The sequence below is a fragment of the Ranitomeya variabilis genome, chromosome 2 (genome assembly GCF_051348905.1).
Source record: "Ranitomeya variabilis isolate aRanVar5 chromosome 2, aRanVar5.hap1, whole genome shotgun sequence".
In the NCBI taxonomy this organism is placed as follows: domain Eukaryota; kingdom Metazoa; phylum Chordata; class Amphibia; order Anura; family Dendrobatidae; genus Ranitomeya; species Ranitomeya variabilis.
The window spans coordinates 699202992-699222686 of record NC_135233.1 but is presented as its reverse complement, the minus strand read 5'-3'; the positions used below and the strand labels follow the sequence as shown (position 1 = coordinate 699222686).

Here is a 19695-nt window from a genome sequence, read left to right as displayed (position 1 = left end):
CTCAGACAGTTCTTTGGTCTTCTTTCTTTTCTCCATGCTCAATGTGGTACACACAAGGACACAGGACAGAGGTTGAGTCAACTTTAATCCATGTCAACTGGCTGCAAGTGTGATTTAGTTACTGCCAACACCTGTTAGGTGCCACAGGTAAGTTACAGGTGCTTTGTGCAAAAAGAAAAAAAAGAGCATGAACCGCACATCCCAAAATCATACGTTGATCTAAAGCCGCTAGGCAAAAATTTATATACTGAACATGAGGTTTTCAGTTTAACATTCTGATCAGACTGTATGAAGCCCACTGCCACTTCACGGCAAACCTCTTAGTGGGTCCTACCGCCCTAACGGAGCGGAGCCGTGCGGCGACCACCGCCGCAGCGGCCATGCACCAGCAGGGCGGACGGCCTGTTGCCCCACAGCACCCATGCTGCGAGACTGAGCCCCCATGACTCCAGACCGCGCTGCCCCACCAGCACAAAGCCACAGCAACAATGGCCGCCACACAGCACCAGCACCAAAATGAAAGGAGCATTTAAACTCACCTTCCTCCAGCTCTTCAGTGAGAGCCAAAATGGGCTAGACCCCTTACTTTGCAGTCTCCTGCTAATTAAAATCACCTGTGCCAAATGGGAGGAGTGCTGGTCCAAGAAAAAGACAAGAACATGCTTTGTGCAAAAAGAAAAAAAAGAGCATGAACCGCACATCCCAAAATCATACGTTGATCTAAAGCCGCTAGGCAAAAATTTATATACTGAACATGAGGTTTTCAGTTTAACATTCTGATCACTGTATGAAGCCCACTGCTGGAGGAAGGTGAGTTTAAATGCTCCTTTCATTTTGGTGCTGGTGCTGTGTGGTGGCCATTGTTGCTGTGGCTTTGTGCTGGTGGGGCGGCGCGGTCTGGAGTCATGGGGGCTCAGTCTCGCAGCATGGGTGCTGTGGGGCAACAGGCCGTCCGCCCTGCTGGTGCATGGCCGCTGCGGCGGTGGTCGCCGCACGGCTCCGCTCCGTTCCGTTAGGGCGGTAGGACCCACTACGAGGTTTGCCGTGAAGTGGCAGTGGGCTTCATACAGTCTGATCAGAATGTTAAACTGAAAACCTCATGTTCAGTAAATAAATTTTTGCCTGGCGGCTTTAGATCAACGTATGATTTTGGGATGTGCGGTTCATGCTCTTTTTTTTTTTTTTTCTTTAAGTTACAGGTGCTGTTAATTACACTAATTAGAGAAGCATCACATGATTTTTCGAACAGTGCCAATACTTTTGTCCACCCCCTTTTTTGTGTTTGGTGCGGAATTATATCCAATTTGGCTTTAGGACAATTCATTTAATTTGTCTTAAATGAAAAAACACAAAAAGAAGATTGCAAACACAAATTCTTTGTTATTATTATCATTTTCAGGAAGAAACGGAGTAGTATCTGACAGAATTGCAGGGGTGTGAATACTTTTGGCCATGACTGTATATGTATGTATGTGTGTATATATATATATCTTCTCATTTTTCCATGTGCCAGTGAGAATATTGATGATCCCTCTACACTGTGACAGCCCTTCAGATATTTGTAGACAGCTATTAAGTCTCCTCTTAGCCTTCTTTTTTGCAAGGTGAACACTCCCAGATCCTTTCACCATTCCTCGTAGGACATACTTTGCAGCCCGCTCACCATCCTGGTAGCTCCTCTCTGAACTTGCTCCAGTTATTCATTGTCCTTTTTTTTAAATGTGGTGCCCAGAACTGGCTAAAAGTGGCCATTTTTTGCTCTTAATTTATTCTTGTTATACTTCTGGGTATTCTTTTTTTGTTTATTTAGTGCTAACTTTTATGGTCTTTACCAAAGGTGCTTTGCTCACAAGGTAATAGTACAGAGCAGACTAAAGACATACCCCCAAAGAATCCCATGAGCCACACCCCCTTGAAATCACCATAACAATTTGCAAAAAATAAATACATCTTTATTTTTATATAGCGCTAACATATTCCGCAGCGCTTTACAGTTTGCACACATTATCATCGCTGTCCCCGATGGGGCTCACAATCTAAATTCCCTATCAGGATGTCTTTGAAATGTGGGAGGAAACCGGAGAACCTAGAGGAAACCCACGCAAATACGGGGAGAGCATACAGACTCCTTGCAGATGTTGTCCGTGGTGGGATTTGAACCCATGACCCCAGTGCTGCAAGGTTGCAGTGCTAACCACTGAGCCTCGCTAGAATAGTCATAGGAGCAACGGGAAAAACAAAGCAAAAACTGCCAACTTTTAACTTTGTGGCTGGGTCAATGTTCAATTGTGGCGCTATTGAAGCACAGGCCTGGCTTTTTATGTATTCCACCTAAAGGAAAAGACATTCGGTCTTGCGTTTTTTTGTCTTCTACCTTTTCACAGGCAACTGACATTATCAAAATCCTGTGCAAAATATCTCATAACTGATCCTTTTGTTTTATCTATTGCTAACATCAGGAGTTGTGACATGACCGCTTTCGCTCTTCTGCATTATTTTTTGTGACAATACTAAGGTCTACTCCCTTGCTAGTGATACATTAGTGAATTTATGAACGCATCATATGGAGACTGAGATTGCATTTACTGATACTAAAGATAATACATTTACTAATCTAGCGCCAACATATTTGGCAGCTCCTTACAATTCACTGGGGGTTATGTGCAAACAGTATCAGACATTAGAGTAACACATAATTCTACAATTTGACACGAGCAGTCCCTGGCCCTGCTCTCTTATGATCTTGCCCCATAACCAGATGTAGTGAGATGTACAATCAGATTATATTTTCCTAATCTATGAAGACTACATTCATGTTGGCTCCTGGACTGAAGTCCACAAGTTTGTCCACCCCTGAAAATAGTTCACACAAAATATACTCGATTCCTAATCTGCACATGATGATTTATCACAATTTGCTTTTTTGTGACCAGTCAACACAATTCAACAAATGGTCAAACATAAATTCATAAGTAATAGATGTATTTTTATTTTATTTCTGCTTTTAGGTTCAGTGTCCATCTTGCCAATTTGTATGGTGTTTTAAGTGCCATTCTCCCTGGCATGAAGGCGTTAACTGCAGGGACTACAAGAAAGGAGACAAACTTTTGCGTCACTGGGCTAATGAGATTGAGTATGGGCAAAGGAATGCCCAGAAGTGTCCGAGATGTAAGGTGAGTATCTGAGAAGGTGCACGGGAGTCATGTTTGTTCATTCACCTTTTATTAAGGTCCGTGTAAATACTTTTATACTTTATTGACTAATCGGAAACCATATCTTTTCATGGTAAATCATCACATCGGAAAGATAATTTTTCTATGATTTTATACAGTTCTTTGCAACGTTACTGTATTAAATGGAACTAAAATTAATTTGATATTAAAGTCCCCTTATCCTATTTGGGTATACAAGGGATTGACTGGAAAAAAACGACTACTAGAGACCACCCATTAAAAAATCAATTGAACACTGATGGTCCTCCAGAGCAGTATTTCTAAATCTCATCTTCAAGGAACTTCAAAAGGTCTTAAACTACATATTTTTTTTACTATATCAGACAGACCTAATTTGGTTCTCCCTAAGTAAGCTTAGGAAAAATGGAGTTGTGATTTCTTCAAGGGGAAACTGTAACGTTGACAGATGCATTTTCCAAGCCTGTTTGCTTTCACCTGAGATGTCATGCAGACGTGCCACATCCTAACTCATCTCACCAGTTGGTGGAAGACCTGTTACCCCTGTTCCTTTTTATCAGCAACATTGGCTCTGAGCTGTATCCTCCCAAATGTCACTCAAAGGTCATGAATAATTGACCCAGCAGTGTACAAGGTTTGTAACCAGAGTTTATTTAACTAGCACAATCTTTCACAAAGGCCAAAGTAATGATCTCCTCTCACATTACAATTATCCGCTATCTCTGGAGAACATTGCCCACCTGGGCCATACAGTGAGATGTGGCAGTCCATTGTCCTGCTTTATTACTCTGTGTGCCCTCCATATGTCATCTGCTCAATTTTGAAGAACATGACTGCCAATACCCAGGCCATGTGAGGTTGAAGCTTTTGTTTCTGCAACACCTGAGTTGACAAAAGTCAAGTAAGTTTACGGTTTCACATTCCCTGAGGCAAAAACATTCAATAGCCATCTGATTGGTGTGTCATGGGAACCCCCATTCACCCTTCCGGTGCAACCTGAAAATGGGCATAAACATGCCGTGTTATCAGGTCCTGAGTGTTTGGCATGGGTTGGGAAGGAGAGTTTTGTTTGTAGAATCAACAGAAAACGGCGTGTTCTAACCGGTGCAAAAGGAACTTGTCAGGCCCTTCACTTACCCCTTAGCCACATTCTGTTTGATTGAGATGATACCCTTAAGGTTAAGTTTTCTATCAACTAAAAGAGACCTTAGAACAGTTGTAAATCAAATAATGTCAGGGGTATAAGTAAGTAGTGACTTTATTTGTTCACTTGGCAATACCTGTATTACCTGCTGCTCAGTTTTGTTTTTGTTCTTTTTTTTGCTTTTTATATGTTTAGGTCTAATGTCCAGTGCTATCTTTGAACCTATGGATTTTATCTATAAAGGAAAGCTCTCATGTTTATCCTCACTTTTTTTATGCTTTTGTTGCCAGAGATTTTTTTTCTTTTTTTTTTTACTGTTACATTTTGTAAATTTTCACAATTTTGACATGAAGATATCCAACAATTACCTACAATTTTTATGAAAGTAGACACCTGGCGCAGTAAAAAAAAAAAAAAACCTCAGATGCAATAGTGCGCATGCGATCATTGTGCACAGCGCACAAGTACTAGCCCTCTCCCTGAACCTAGCGTCATTGACGTTCTGTTTCAGGAAAGGTTGCAAGGGCTGTGGCGATTACCATAGCCTCTAACCCCTGTTGACGCTTCGTTTGCGTATCCCAGCATGCAATGGGATTCTCAAAGGAAGCCTCATCAAAAAGAAAGTAGGCAACAAAAAAAGCCGCTATTGCAGTTAAGGAAGGCTAGAGAGTTTTTAATTCACGTAGATTAGAAAATACTTTAGATTATGGCATCAGATAGATAGGGATTTAGAAAGAAAGTTACTTTTGACCTTCAGCCCATCTCTTTAAGGTGAACGTTTAATGTGTAGAGCTCATACATACCACTCAGGCCTATGTCTAATTTTTATTAAACATTTTTTTTTTTTTTTTAAATAGTCAGAACTGGAAAGACCAAAAATTTAATTTTATGCTCAAAAATTCAACTACCTTGTTACTTGATACAACAAAGTCACATAACCCGCTGAGAACAGCAACACTTCACTTGCTGGACCAACGCTGCGGGCGGTGAGCTGTTGGTCTACATAAGGTATTTTTACATTTCAGATGACTATAAATTGCCCAACGAGCCATCTTGCCAATCCTACAGCATACTGCTCCTCTAAATAGTCAGAAGGGTAGTTGTAGATTATTACTGTGTATAAAGGGTGTTGGTGATCCCTAGTGATGATGCTAATATCTGGGGAAAGATTAGATGGTATTCTCGCACATGCAATAATGCCTAGTCCAGTTTGTTGGGTGCTGTGTATCTGCAGCACCATTACAAAACATGGGACTCCATTTTTGTATTTTTCTGTTTTTAGGAAAGGATGACTGACTCTGGGGCTGGGGAGGCCAGTATTATGTTCAATGTGATAGAAACATTTGATACTGTGCCAGTAACTTTTCCCTGTCACCTTCACAAGTGTAATCCGGATTAGTAGGAGGATTACAGCAGTGGGTGGGATAAGCAGTGGGATAATAGAGGACCCTGTATTGTGGAACATTTGGAGACTGCGATCACATCAAATATTTGTGATGGGTGATTAAGCATTCTGTCTATACACACAGCTCTTCTGTCTCAGGCTACATACAGTGGGGAAAATAAGTATTTGATACACTGCCGATTTTGCAAGTTTTCCCACCTACAAAGAATGGAGAGGTCTAATTTTTATCATAGGTATGCTTCAACTGTGGGAGACAATATTCTAAAAATAAAAAAACAGAAAATCGCATTATATGATTCTTATATAATTAATTTGCATTAATTGGCAGAGTATCGAATATTTATTTTCCCCACTGAATCTATTACTTTTTTTCTGTATGACATTGACCATTTTATTTAGATACAAGTGGTATGGTATTTGTTACATATCATCCGGGATCATTGTCCATTTATGATTTAGTAAATATACCAAATGATTTGCTTTAAGGCTGTGTACACGTTCAGGATTTTTCGCATTTTTTTTTGCGGTTTTTCGCTATAAAAACGCGATAAAACCATGAAAAAAACGCATACATTAAGCATCCTATTATTAGAATGCAATCCGCAATTTTTGTGCACATGTGTTTTTTTCCGTGGCAGAATCGCATTCCGGGAAAAAACGCAGCATGTTCATTCCTTGTGCGGAATTGCGGGGATTCCACACACATAGGAATGTATTGATCCACTTACTTAGTAAGTAAGAAGTAAGCGGATCATGTGCGGTTGGTACCCAGGGTGGAGGAGAGGAGACTCTTCTCCAGGCCCTGGGAACCATATAATTGTTAAAAATAAATAAAATAATAAAACGTGATGCTTTGCGGCAATGACCTGTGATGACGTGGGTCACTATGTTTGACAAGTGTGACCAACCTGTCAGTCAGTTTTCCAAGCGATGCTACAGATCGCTTGGAAAAAGCTAGCATTCTGCAAGCTAATTACGCTTGGGAAACGCTAGTGTTTAGCGGGAAAACGCATGCCAATTCCGCATGCGTTTTACCTGCGGAATTGCCGCAGAAATTTCCGCGGCAATTCCGGATGTGTGCATATAGCCTAAGTCTCCTACGGTTTATAGCACTTAGAATGGGGTCGTTGGTTGAGTAGAATGAACACTTCCAGAATACTTTGCCCGTCTTTTGATTCATCTAGTGTCAGAGGGAAACATGGCCCTAATGTTTTTCAGCATAGCATAAAAGCAGTACTTCAGTTTTCCACAATAGTTATTCTCTACCAACGAGTTCTTTAGGCCATCTCTGCTTTGTCATCCTGAAATATATTTGATCGCACATCACAGCATGGGCCTCGTGATGGACCTTTTCCTCCAATACAAAGTGCTGCAGCTTTTCAGAGGAAACCTATCTTTATCAAAGATGTGGGCAGTGTGAGGGGAGTCCACTGAGTGGCTCCTCTAGGTTTTCCGCTGTTAGGGTGTATTGACAGGATTTTCCCCAGTGTGTAGATAACAAAACACTGACCTGCACTTCCGAATCCGAAAACTGGCGTGAACTAAGAGTAGCCATATTTATACATAACAAACAAATAACGTTGCACTCTGTAGTGCTAAGACATGTAAATATGAAATATGAATATTGTTACTTCTCTAAATAATAAAAAATGAAGACACTTGGTACATAATTTGACCAATTCATGCATACACAGCAGCCAAAGACAAGGCGATCTCTGGTTTTGTTAGGAACCTATCTAGTGTGAACACCTCTACTAGGCTAAAGAGGTGTGTAAACCTGTCAAGCTGAACCATGTGAAAAGAAGCTAAATAAAAATCTGCCATGGCCGGACTTTTTCTCTGAAACGCCATAGTGTTTAAGAGGAAAGCATGGCGCTCTCCAATGATAAAGCCTGTCTAGCATTCATGCGACCTGTAGTTCTCGCAGGTTACATGGTTGACAAGCTGCTGGTCCATATGGACAATGCAGGAACCCTTTATTCTAAATGGTACTTTGGCTGTAATTTATCATCGGGCATCTTCATCTTTTTCTACTTCCTTAGGGCCTCGCTAGCAGTCATATTCCATGACAAAATGACATATCTTTCCTAATTGTATTTTTACTTTTTATCCTTATCCCAATTTAACATTGAAATGAGAACAGGAGGAGTCAGTTCTGCTCCTGCTTCCAGAGACCCAAATCTGCAGGTGATCATTGACCTGAAACGCTCCTTGTGAGAAGCAGTGCTTCTAGACTGATACCAGAACTGGATTTACACTTGCCTTTAAAGAGGTTGTCCACTACTTTAGCATTGATGACATATCTGTAGGATGAGTAGTCACCAGTGCCTGATCGGATAAGATCTGGCCGGAAGGACTCACTTGCGGATCTGGTCTTCAAATAGTGACTGCCGCAGGGTTACTACACATCCACCTCCTATTGATTTGAATAGAAGGTGAATTATTTAAAAATCCTACAATTTGATTTTGTTTTTTATTTTTAGATTCTGTCTCTCACAGTTGAAGTGTACCTACGATAAAAATTACAGACCTCTCCATTCTTTGTAAGCTGGAAAACTTGAAGATACTTATTTTCCCCAGTATGTATCAATTTAAGAACCACATTGATTTGTGGTAAAACCACATATTCGAGTGGTTTTTCAGCGATAACATGGCCGTTGTGTGGCCTAATAATGTCAACACTTTGACAACCCTAATTATGTAATGAATCGGCAGACTCTGGCTAAATGGTAAGACATCAGTGATTTTTTTCGTATGAAAAAAGCAGCCAGAGTTCCTTTACTAATTTTTTTTTTTTTTTTTTTTTTTTTGTTAATCAGTTTCATCAGTTTAGTCAGTGTCATCAGCTTTTATGATCTAGCAGTCCTTGAAAAAAAGAATAAAAAATCATTTTCACAGACCCATAGACTTGCATTGCGAATTTTTGATCCAGTACTTTTTTCACGCAGACATTCTTGACACAAAAATTGCAGTGCGTTTTTCATTCCACAGCACATCAATTGCTGTTACAGATCTTGGCCGCAAATTTACCCCGTTTCAAAGTATAATCCCAAGAAAGGCTAATTGAATAAACGCTTACCCATAGAATTTTACAGATAACCAAATAACGAATGGATCGTCGAGCAATATTCAAAATTATACAGTTAGGTCCATATATATTTGGACAGACATTTTTCTAATTTTGGTTATAGACATTCCCACAATGAATTTTAAACAAAACAATTCAGATGCAGTTGAAGTTCAGGCTTTCAGCTTTCATTTGAGGGTGGCACATGTTAAAGAGCTGAAACTCCTAAACCCTTCATCCAATTTTAATGTGGATACCCTCAAATGAAAGCTGAAAGTCTGAACTTCAACTGCATCTGAATTGTTTTGTTTAAAATTCATTGTGGTAATGTCTATATCCAAAATTAGAAAAATGTCGTCTCTGCCCAAATATATATGGACTTAACTGTATATTCAAGTTTATTACATACATAGATAATACATAAACAACAAAGGATAAAAAGGCAAAAAAATACCAATTCAAATATTAGATTTTAATTTTTTCAAAGGGTAGTGACACCATAGTGCCAGGTCCAACAAGGTTGGTATACAAGTTTATAAATATCTATTCACAGTCAGAGGATTTATATGAAGCAAGGTATTATAATTAAAATAAGGAAATTGTGCACTGATCAAATAAATTGCAATCAATCCTGTTAAACCTTAACTGTATCAAATTATATAAAGTGCATTAATTATACGTGGTCACCAGACCTGCAAGGCATGTATAAAACTATATGATGAAGATATAAATCAATGCTCCCATTCATAAAGTACAACTATAAAGCCATATATTAATCCATAGTAGATGGCAAGAGACCCTGAGATGTAAAAGCCAGGGGGGCTATTTAGACTTAAGGAAGCCAACCTGTTGTAGGACGAGGGAAAGGGACCCCAAACCCCTTTCAAAGTAGCACTGGTGAAAACCACGGCTAATGTGTATGTAACGCTCTAACAATTTTGATGGGGTTTGCGGAAATATCCAAGGCAGATCTTTTCCTAACCTGTGTGGATTGACCCGTAAATTTTTACCATGATTTGATAGCTGGAAAATCCAGTTTTACTTTTAAGCATGACTCACCACGTATCCTATATCTACTCCTGGTATGGATCCAAGCAGGGAGCAGCGCATATGCGCATCGTACTCCATCCATTTCTGGGCTGCTTGGCCACTTTTGTAAGTGTCCTTGGTGTGAACCTGTGTTCTCATGTGCAGCCTGCGATCTATGCAACGCTTCCTAGCTGTGCTCCTACGGCCCGGAGAGAATGGGGATGGGGGGGCCAGCTTTGGGACCCAGACTGAGCTAACAGTCATCACTTGCACTGTTTTAGGCTGGGTTCATGTAGCCATATGGCCTACAACACATGAACTGTGGGTCTCCGTGCAAGGTCTTATCGGCCAGTCCAGACATTTCGGTCCGTATATGGACCATGACATTAGTTCATTTGAATCCAACCTCAAGGGGATTCTTTTATTTGGTATATATGACCTACAAGATAATTCATCCTAATTTTTTTCGCTATGAATTTATTAAAGCTAATGTTATCTTATCTACTTAATATTGAATTGCTTGTATATGGCAATGTACAAATATTCAGTTATGTGGGCTGTAAGCCCCCTCTGCTGGCCTCTTTGTGCATTTCCACATTCATTTCTTTATATATTTTTTGCTATTTTTTTTTTTCTTTTTTCCAAACTGATCCATTTACATAATCTATTAGGAAAGTGTTCCAGCGAGGAGTAATATTTGTTACCCATGGATAAGAAGCCAAACAGGTCTGGTGTATATATTTTGGAATTTGGGAAGTATTTTGGGACACCTTATTGTAAAGGACCGACAAGCCTCCACTCTTGCTACAGTTGCATAGATACTTTCTCAACTGGATTTGTTCACCTTCCAGGTCCACATTCAGAGAACCGAAGGATGCGATCACATGACTTGTTCTCAGTGTAACACTAATTTCTGCTACCGGTGTGGGGAGAGATACCGCCAGCTGCGATTCTTTGGTGATCACACGTCAAACCTCAGTATATTTGGATGCAAATACCGCTACCTCCCCGAGAGACCGCATGTAAGGAGATTAGTGCGAGGCTCTGTTTGTGGTGAGTGCATGGCGACACAACAGACTATATACAAATACTTCAGAAGGTCAAATCTTAAAGATCAGGACTTGTAGAAGACGGTTGTGTAGTATAGTGCCAACTATGTGGACAGCATTAATGACTTTACAAGTTCTCTTTTTAAAGGTAGTCAGTGACCCCCAAAATGCAGTTTTCATTGACTATACAGTGTTGTAGGGGACTTACCCCCTATAACAACCATACTAGTGTCATACCTCTTACTGGTAAGGTGCCTCAGAAATTAATTTTTAATTCATATGCAAATGAGGAGGCTTCAGTGCACTTACGTCTTCTGATTTGCATATTGAAGCCCTTCCTCCACTTCTGATTGGAGGAATACTGGCGAGTGTGTGGGCCGTACGCGATCTCCTACCGGTCTACTTTCTTCTGGCAACACTTCTGGGTGTATTTGTGAAGCTAGCGGAGACTGGATAGAGAACGGACGTGGCCGCGCACACCCCAACAGGATTTAGAGAGTGATCACCCCAGGAAGCCCATTTAAAATGCATTATGGGGATGACAGACCCCCTTATAAGATGTAGCAATCAATAGTAATAAACGAAATCGCTCTGTGAATACTGGTCTCTAAAACCTCATCCTAAACCACATAAGCGTGATGTTGTGGTCATTGCCTGGTACAACCAGTATATATATTTCCGGACCACTCTATATACTGCAGTGTCTATCCTTTGGTACATTATTCTAGACCAGAGGTCCCCAACGTTTCTGACCTTGAGAGCCACATTCAGCTCTGAGTGGGGGTCGCGAGCCACATCCAGCCTTGAGAGAGGGTCGCGAGCCACAATCAGCTCCCGCCCCCCCCCTCACAATAATGGTAACCAGAGCTTTTCCACAAAAATCAATCACCCCAAAGCAGTATACAAAGATCCAATACCCCCATTCAGTATTCTCCTATAAAGCACTCCCAAGACACTGTCACATCCAGCTTCAAACACTTCCTCTTAAATCATCTCAAAACCCCTAAGACCAGTATATGTGCATCCAGATCTGCTCTTCTGTGCAGGGCTGCTCACAAAATTCACCATTTTCAGATGTGCTCTTCATAACTGTTTGCTACAACTGGACCAAATGCACCAAGCTGACAGACTGCCACGAGCCACAATTCATGGGACCGCGAGCCACATGTGGCTCCCGAGCTACAGGTTGGGGACCCCTGTTCTAGACAATGGCAAGGGTCTCAATGCATGAAGTTAGCAATATGTGAAAGATTTTATACAGTCACACATGACTGTGAAATCATCCTATGTCTGCAATATGCAGGGCATCTCTTACATTTCAGATTCGATTTGTTATAAAAATGTCATCTGTCCCCATAATAGATTGCAGATCTCCTTGGCTGTCGTTGGGTCTTGTCTATTAATATAAAATGACGACTTCCTTTTCTTTTTCAGCTGGGAAGCTGCTTATTGCACCCTTGCTTCTAGTCATTGGCCTGGCATTGGGAGCTATTGCAGTTGTCATAGGTAAGAGTCATCCTTAAAACTAATGTAATCAGAAAATGACCTATTTAAATCTCATTTTTATGTTAAATTAAATCATAAGGTTTTCATTCTCAATTTAAAAAACAAATCACGCTACTGAAAACTGCCTTATTTGTATCCAGGACATAAAAATAAACATATATTTATTATTATCCCATTCACAACAGGACCTAATCATGCTGACAACCTCGGCTTTCTCCAGATCATAAATATTTTATGTATGGAGTGTAGGGTCACTTTAAATGGGTGATTGCTGGAATATCTAAAATGCTTTCTCTCTACAGCTGCCATGCTGTGCTTTTTCAACTTTGCCCGCTGGCAGCTGAACACATGTAGCCGTCTGCTCTCTTCGGACATAATCTGGGCCACCTGCTGTGCGTCCTGGTGCAGACTGTATACCAGCTTACACAGATGGAGGATATACATAAATCCACATTTAACATATTAAAGCCCTTTTAATGCCTTTTATGTATTTAATGTTTAAAATCCGGGAGAGGCCTCATGGGATAAAGGTCCTGTTTGGTAAAACAGTTAGGTGAACGTGCGCATCCACAAATGCACATACATGTAACCACTAGTAATGATTTCCTGGGAAATCCTATTTGGGCTGGGTTTCAGTTTATCTGTGGCATGGGGATCAGTTTTCTTGTGTCTCAAACTGAACACAGCACATGTCAAAACATTTCACAGTGACGCATACCTGACTGCAGTAGAGCAACCAGACTGATTCATGCTGACGTGGTTCGGACAGCATGGCTCAAATGACAGGTTCTTTTAAGAGAGAGAAATACTTTAAATCTTAAAAAAAAAAATTACATCCTTAAAGGACGGTGGGGTCCATAGGCTGCGGAAAAGCATGCTAAATCTTCAAGATCCCATGTATTAAGATCACTACAAAGAAGGAACGCAAAATAGGTAGCACTAGCCATAGATCTAGACAATTTTAACGCCAAGGTATAGTTACACAATAAGCATATAATCAATATATATGCAAGAATAGCCAACTCCCACTGAAAAACCCACTAAAGAAACATTAGGTGGGTTCTATATTAAACAGATGATTGACCTAAAGGAACCACTTCCTTGAGCTTGAGATGCACAAAGTAACACGTAGCCTGCTTTCTTGCAGCCCTCCCATGACTAGATCAGAAAGCTGTTCAGTGTGTAATGGCCGCCACTAGCTTTCTGTTAAACCCACCATACACATTTATAATTGGCGGAGAAAGGTTGAACTTGATGGGCCTAGGTCTTTTTTTCAACCCATGTAAGATTAGATTGGTTTTGGAAAAACGATGCTTGGGACATTTGTTTGGCAGACAGCCATCTCGGGTGTCTCTCCCAACTTTCACGGCCAAATCAGCGCTACTGTGTTCTGTATAAGAAAGCCACCAACAGATGTGCAGTCCGTAATTCTAACGTGTCTGATCACCATCTACCCCGATAATCAATTGACCAGCACCTGTATACATGTTAAACCTCATTCTGATGGATTTCTTTCCCCATAAGTCTGCAGGGCACTTTAAGTCTGTTTTTCTGCAGACTTTTTTTTTTTTTTTTTTTTTAACCGTCCTAACGGATGAAAAGTACCAATATAAATCAACGGGTGCGCAAAATTCACAGACAACACATGGATGATATCAGTGTGCAGTATGTGATTTTAAAGGGGTATTCCCATCTCCAAGATCCAATCCCAATATGTAGTAGGTGTAATAATGACAATATTAGCAAATACAGTTGTGGCCAAAAGTATTGACACCCTTGCAATTCTGTCAGATAATACTCAGTTTCTTCCTGAAAATGATTGCAAACACATTCTTTGTTATTATCTTCATTTTAATTTGTCTTAAATGAAAAAACACAAAAAGAATTGTCCTAAAGCCAAATTGGATATAATTCCACACCAAACATAAAAAAGGGGGTGGACAAAAGTATTGGCACTGTTCGAAAAAATCATGTGATGCTTCTCTAACTTGTGTAATTAACAGCACCTGTAACTTACCTGTGGCACCTAACAGGTGTTGGCAATAACTAAATCACACTTGCAGCCAGTTGACATGGATTAAAGTTGACTCAACCTCTGTCCTGTGTCCTTGTTTGTACCACATTGAGCATGGAGAAAAGAAAGAAGACCAAAGAACTGTCTGAGGACTTGAGAAACCAAATTGTGAGGGAGCATGAGCAACCTCAAGGCTACAAGTCCATTTCCAAAGACCTGAATGTTCCTGTGTCTACCGTGCGCGGTGTCATCTAGAAGTTTAAAGCCCATGGCACTGTGGCTAACCTCCCTAGATGTGGACGGAAAAGAAAAATTGACAAGAGATTTCAATGCAAGATTGTGCGGATGTCGGATAAGGAACCTCGACTAACATCCAAACAAGTTCAAGCTGCCCTGCAGTCCGAGGGTACAACAGTCTCAACCCGTACTATCCGTCGGTATGCTGTCCTCATACACGTTAGCAGGGTGTGCAATGAGACATGTAGCTAAACCCCCTGTCTTCTTTAAGAAAAGAGGCTGTAAAATTGTAACCTTCTTTTATTGATTGCAGATGTGACAGGAAAGGGTGAAACTATAGGATGCAATGACAGGAGCATTTCAGAATATATATAACTGCATAGAGCATGAAACACAAATAGTCTGCAATACACAGGTAACATGAGGTAATGTACAAACTGATGATTACCTACTTAGTACAACAAACGTATTGATAAACACAGGATTGTAACACATAGATAGTGCTTACCAACTATGCTTAGAGCAGGCTGTTTAAGGAGCATGAAGAACAGGAATGGTGTAGTTTCTCCTAAGACACATGGAGGAATAATGGCTGTTCCCTTAACAGTGTCATAATAAGACCATAATGCAACAGGAACAATCCCACAATGCCCTAGGAACTTCCCACAAGACATTGCAAATTAAACTAGAATCTATGCATTAAACGGACAGCAGGTGGTGCTGTTACCTTACAATATGAAATATATGAAGGATTAATACACACAAAAATACAATGTAATAACGGAGACATAAAAAAAATGACTAGACTTTCTAGACAGCTATTATATGGCTGGACAGAACAGTCGGCGTCTGAATGAAAAGGGACTGTATGGTAGGAGACCCAGGAAGACCCCAATTCTTACCCCGAGACATAAAAAAGCCAGGCTGGAGTTTGCCAAAACTTACCTGAAAAAGTCTAAAACGTTTTGGAATAATGTTCTCTGGTCAGATGAGATAAAAGTAGAGCTTTTTGGGCAAAGGCATCAACATAGAGTTTACAGGAGAAAAAAAAAGGCATTCAAAGAAAAGAACACGGTCCCTACAGTCAAACATGGCGGAGGTTCCCTGATGTTTTGGGGTTGCCTTGCCGCCTCTGGCACTGGACTGCTTGACCGTGTGCATGGCTTTATGAAGTCTGAAGACTACCAACAAATTTTGCAGCATAATGTAGGGCCCAGTGTGAGAAAGCTGGGTCTCCCTCAGAGGTCATGGGTCTTCCAGCAGGACAATGACCCAAAACACACTTCAAAAAGCACTAGAAAATGGTTTGCGAGAAAGCACTGGAGACTTCTAAGGTGGCCAGCAATGAGTCCAGACCTGAATCCCATAGAACACCTGTGGAGAGATCTAAAAATGGCAGTTTGGAGAAGGCACCCTTCAAATATCCGGGACCTGGAGCAGTTTGCCAAAGAAGAATGGTCTAAAATTCCAGCAGAGCATTGTAAGAAACTCATTGATGGTTACCGGAAGCGGTTGGTCGCAGTTATTTTGGCTAAAGGTTGTGCAACCGAGTATTAGGCTGAGGGTGCCAATACTTTTGTCTGGCCCATTTTTGGAGTTTTGTGTGAAATGATCAATGTTTTGCTTCATTCTCTTTTGTGTTTTTTCATTTAAGACAAATTAAATGAAGATAATAATAACAAAGAATTTGTGTTTGCAATCATTTTCAGGAAGAAACTGAGTATTATCTGACAGAATTGCAGGGGTGTCAATACTTTTGGCCACAACTGTACCTCCAATTAGAAATGTAGTATAGTTTTTGTGATTCGTCACGTCTCTTTTCTCATGTGCAGGCATTGCAGGACCTTAGGTATCCATGGTTGCATCAACTGATAGTGACAGCTAGTTGCTAGTGGTTGTGGTATCCATAGATACCTAAGGTCCTGCAATGCCTGCACATATTGGAATAGGATTTAGGAGATGGGAATACCCCTTTCACACCATAATGAATAGGAGAAGCCTTCTATTTTTATTTATTTTTTTCCATATGTTATCATTGTTCATGGTAAAAATTAACACTAGCCAAACGCTAATGAACATCCCATACAAAACACTGACTACAAGCTTTTTTTTTTCTTTTTCCTTTTGTGGTAACTTGAGTGCTGTTTTTGTTTTCCCCTAGGGTTATTTGGACTGCCTATCTATTGCCTTTGTAAAAAGCAACGGAAAAGAACACGGACCGGCATGCCGTGGTAGGAGGGGAGGACTCCTTTAAGCTTGAAAAATGTCTTGTGGGGGCCAAACCATGCAGTGTATCGGAGAACATTATCACCGTCACCTGATCTTTGAACAGAGACCGTAGACCACCACTACGTCAATATTCCGCTTTCTAGACAGCCCCCAAAGGCAGACCATAATGCCACCAGATAATGGTGCACTCCCAGCTGGATATGCCCAGAATTGCTGCTTTTTTATTTGTGATATTTGTATTTTTACTTTAGAACATTTTATTTCTCATAGAAGTGTTGAGATATATATATATATGTAGATATATATATATATATATTATACATTTTCTTTTCTATTTTTTGTTAGACAATCAAAGTAGTTTTCCTGATCTTCACTTGAAGGATTAAGCGGCCTCTGTCTATTCCTCGAGCCTCTGTCACAGGCTTGACTTACTTAAACCTTGAATCATAGGTATTGGAAAGATTAACCAAGTTCCGTACAGACCGAAATCTGTAATGAAGACAGCAGTAACGATAACTTTCAATTCTGTTGGTGGTGATGGAGATTTCTGAATTTTGGCATAAGTTTGTGAAGACAAATTTACCATTTATTTTATTGCAGGCTTCAAACCTCGCCTTCTATCCCTTGTGTATTTTCGATAGTTAAGCTGTCTAGCTCCTGTTACGGCAACATTTCCTTTTCTTTGACACCTCCGGAGGGATGCTGTATTCACTGAGTCATTGGAAATTCTATTTCCGCATCTTTTCTTCTGGTGATGACTCACAGCCCAGGAACGTTTTGCTAGAACACTAATATGAAGATATGTCAGCTGCTCTTGTTCATCGGTACAGCAGTATTCCAGCTTCTTCTAGCGCCTCTTCTGATAGTAGGGCACGTTTCGAATCTACATCAAGTAGCGGTCCTCTTCAGCAACAAATAAGATCTCCTATTCAGCCATGCCTAAGGGCGTAAAAAGACAAAATGGACATTGTTACCGTTTGATTGCATAATTGTAATCAGGCATCCGTTTCGCAATATATAACCATCATGTAGATTGAACCAATGTTATACCTGGCAGCTTACAGGTAAAAGGTTAATTTTGGTGATACGTTGTTCATTCAGCACCCCAATTAACCATTGCAGTGAAGGTACAGCTACCTGTCCAATAGATAGCTTTTGTAAAGATAAATCGGTCTTTAGTAACAGTAACTACAAAGACCTGATGCATCGGAGACTGGTGTTTTTTCATACCATTCTTGATGAACAGTCCACTGGAGCAAGATGCGCCAAATTCATTAAGCCAGCCTAAGAAATGTACTCCAACCAGAAGGTGAAGTAATTTCTGTAGTAACTTACACCACTTTTGTGGCGTAAATTAGGATGATTTTGAGGCCACTCAGTCAGGCTTCTCTGTACCCAAGTATCTAAAACATGGCAGATGCCAAAAGTCACAACATTTTTGCAACACTTCAGGCAGTTTTTTTTCTATGCTGCAGTCTCACAAAAGCCAGTGGTAAGTGAGCGGGATTTTGTTGTCCGAGCACTTCACACAGCTCTCTAGTGCTACACTAGGAATCGCCAGCTCACCAGCTCCGTTATAGAGAAGAAATGAGCATTGTGATCCCAGCACTACTTGTAGATGTGCCTAGACACCTTCAGGAGCTGTGGCCCAATTGTTATTCCGCCATCAGCTTTTCTTCAGAAAATTAAAATACTCCTCTGGTCCTTTTTTGTTTTTGAGTTGGTAGGACATCATGCACATAAGAGAGCCTCCTAGTTCCTCTCATCACCCAAAATCGATGGGGACTTAACATAAATCACACCTGGCTACGGAGGGATTTTTGTTGTTTAGTGATTAGTAGTGAAGTACCCGTGCCAAAGCAAAGTTTAGAAGGAAACTTGATTTCTGCTGGTGGGATCAACAAACTCAATGTATATTTTTGAGAAAACTAACTCGTAGCTTGCCAAGAACAAAAATGCCAAAAAAATTGTTTTGCCAAAAGCCTTACGTTACATGTTGTGCTGGTTTGTTTTATTTTTATATTTTTTTTTAAACCCCTGAAAGCCAAGCGACCATGTTCTGATTAGATGGACAAAAGGGTAATGACCATTCCTTTTTAGACTTGTATTCAGCATTATGCCAGACAAAAGGTTTTTGGTATGGTGTAAAGAAGGCCAAGTCAGAAATGATGCCGCTTGGCACTCTACAATGATAATATACATTTAGTGGCCATTATTAAGAACACCTATTATGGACTACGATTCTCCTGCTCCCCCTAGATCTTAAAAGAATGAATTCTTATCTGTGTGGATATTAGAATCATTCCATATGCATTTTGGTCACATGATGGGATCAAAACTGTCTCTGCAGATATGATGGCTATACATTTCATTTCACAAATCAGGCCATTTGGCTACACTTTTTTTTATCAGGAAAGACCTGACAATTCTTCCACATTACCACACAATCCCGCCCCCCACCACATTACCACACACAATCCCGCCCCCCAACAAATTACCACACACAATCCCGCCCCCCCACATCACCACACATAATCCCGCCCCCCACCACATCACACATAATCCCACCCCACTGCCACACATAAATTTGCCACACATAATCCCGCCCCCCCACCACATCACCACACACAATCCCGCCCCCCACCACATTACTACGGATAATCCCGCCCCCCACCACATTGCCACACATAATCCCGCCCCCCACCACATTACCACACATAATCCCACCCCCACCACATTACCACACATAATCCTGCCCCCCACCACATTACTACAGATAATCCTGCCCCCCCACCACATTACCACACACAATCCCGCCCCCCCA

The 19695-nt window shown here is 40.7% G+C and overlaps 1 protein-coding gene across 1 annotated transcript in view; it reads left to right on the top strand.

The window, feature by feature from the left end:
- RNF217 (ring finger protein 217) overlaps window positions 1-19421 on the top strand; it is a 113687-nt gene extending 94266 nt beyond the window's left edge. Inside the window, exons 3-6 of the mRNA XM_077289445.1 lie at window positions 3009-3173; window positions 10688-10889; window positions 12320-12391; window positions 16804-19421. Coding sequence (XP_077145560.1) covers window positions 3009-3173; window positions 10688-10889; window positions 12320-12391; window positions 16804-16877 — 513 coding nt within the window. The 3' untranslated portion in view covers window positions 16878-19421. The remainder of the gene's footprint in view (window positions 1-3008; window positions 3174-10687; window positions 10890-12319; window positions 12392-16803) is intronic.
- Window positions 19422-19695: the final 274 nt, after the last annotated feature.